A 2,500-nucleotide genomic window follows, 5' to 3' on the forward strand; every position below is an offset into this window, starting at 1 on the left:
CACACACAGAACACACACACAGAACACACACACACACAGAACACAAACACAGAACACACACACAGAACACACACACAGAACACACACAGAACACACACACACACAGAACACACACACACACAGAACACACACACAGAACACACACACAGAACACACACAGAACACACACAGAACACACACACAGAACACACACACAGAACACACACACAGAACACACACACAGAACACACACACAGAACACACACACAGAACACACACACAGAACACACACACAGAACACACACACAGAACACACACACAGAACACACACACAGAACACACACACAGAACACACACACAGAACACACACACACACAGAACACACACACAGAACACACACACAGAACACACACACAGAACACACACACAGAACACACACACAGAACACACACAGAACACACACAGAACACACACACAGAACACACACACACAGAACACACACACACAGAACACACACACACAGAACACACACACACACACACACACAGAACACACACACACACAGAACACACACACACACACACACAGAACACACACACACAGAACACACACAGAACACACACACAGAACACACACACAGAACACACACACACACACACACACACAGAACACACACACAGAACACACACACAGAACACACACACACACAACACACACACACACAGAACACACACACACACACAGAACACACACACAGAACACACACACACACACACAGAACACACACACAGAACACACACAGAACACACACACAGAACACACACACACAGAACACACACACAGAACACACACACAGAACACACACAGAACACACACACAGAACACACACACAGAACACACACAGAACACACACACAGAACACACACACAGAACACACACACAGAACACACACACAGAACACACACACAGAACACACACAGAACACACACAGAACACACACACAGAACACACACACAGAACACACACACAGAACACACACAGAACACACACACAGAACACACACACAGAACACACACACAGAACACACACAGAACACACACACAGAACACACACACAGAACACACACAGAACACACACACAGAACACACACACAGAACACACACACAGAACACACACACAGAACACACACAGAGAACACACACACAGAACACACACACAGAACACACACACACAGAACACACACACACAGAACACACACAGAACACACACACAGAACACACACACAGAACACACACAGAACACACACACAGAACACACACACAGAACACACACACAGAACACACACACAGAACACACACACAGAACACACACACACAGAACACACACACACAGAACACACACAGAACACACACACAGAACACACACACAGAACACACACAGAACACACACACAGAACACACACACAGAACACACACACAGAACACACACAGAACACACACAGAACACACACACAGAACACACACACAGAACACACACACAGAACACACACACACAGAACACACACACACAGAACACACACAGAACACACACACAGAACACACACACAGAACACACACAGAACACACACACAGAACACACACACAGAACACACACACAGAACACACACACAGAACACACACACAGAACACACACACAGAACACACACACAGAACACACACACAGAACACACACACAGAACACACACACAGAACACACACACAGAACACACACACAGCCAAAATTAGCCCACCAGCAGTTTGACCAATCAGAATGTGTTTGGATAAAGAAAAGCCCACTGTGAAGTACGGTGGTGGGAGCATCATGAGACAGTCGAAACAGAACCACAGCTGAGCAAAAACTGGACTGAACAACTTCCATGATTTAGTTCATAATTATATGGACACAGTCAGAGTTACTCACGGCGAATGGATCCGCCTGTTCCCAGGAGATGGGCGCCCCCCACGACGCCGGCCTCATCTTCTCCGGCAGAGACTCAGGAACGGCCACCAGGATGAAGCCGATGTCCAGCAGAGCGATGGCCGTGGCCAGGATCACCACCAGAGTGTCTCCGTACACCTGAGACAGGTAGGCTCCGATGGCGGGGCTCGTCACCAGGCTGGCAGCAAACGTGGCAGATACCTGCAGGGATCGTTTACCATGAATTCAGTTGCCACGCCCGCTCGACCGAACACGACACACACAGAGAGGAAATGATCCAGCCCTCACCAGACCGTACGCCGTGCTCCTCTCGTGCTCCTGCGTGATGTCGGCTACGTACGCGAAGATAACCGAGAAGGTCACGGCGAACACGCCCGACATGGAGATCACCGCAAAGTACCACCTGCACCAACAACACCAAACAGGAACACCTCAATATCACCAATACCACATCATCATGATATATTAATGAGCTCTGTGTGTGTGTGTGTGTGTGTGTGTGTGTGTGTGTGTGTGTGTACCAGGGGCTGATCTTCATCAGTGG

The 2,500-nt window shown here is 48.5% G+C and overlaps 1 protein-coding gene across 2 annotated transcripts in view; it reads right to left on the reverse strand.

Annotated features, from left to right (window-relative positions):
• The window catches only part of mfsd14a2 (major facilitator superfamily domain containing 14A2), an 18,231-nt gene that overhangs the window by 6,117 nt on the left and 9,614 nt on the right, over positions 1-2,500 (reverse strand). For both annotated transcript variants that reach the window (XM_062993706.1, XM_062993707.1), the window contains exons 5-6: positions 2,245-2,359; positions 1,939-2,157 (exon numbers count right to left, since the gene is read on the reverse strand). In XM_062993706.1, coding sequence (XP_062849776.1) covers positions 1,939-2,157; positions 2,245-2,359 — 334 coding nt within the window. The remainder of the gene's footprint in view (positions 1-1,938; positions 2,158-2,244; positions 2,360-2,500) is intronic.

This window comes from Trichomycterus rosablanca, chromosome 4 (assembly GCF_030014385.1).
Source record: "Trichomycterus rosablanca isolate fTriRos1 chromosome 4, fTriRos1.hap1, whole genome shotgun sequence".
Taxonomy (NCBI): domain Eukaryota; kingdom Metazoa; phylum Chordata; class Actinopteri; order Siluriformes; family Trichomycteridae; genus Trichomycterus; species Trichomycterus rosablanca.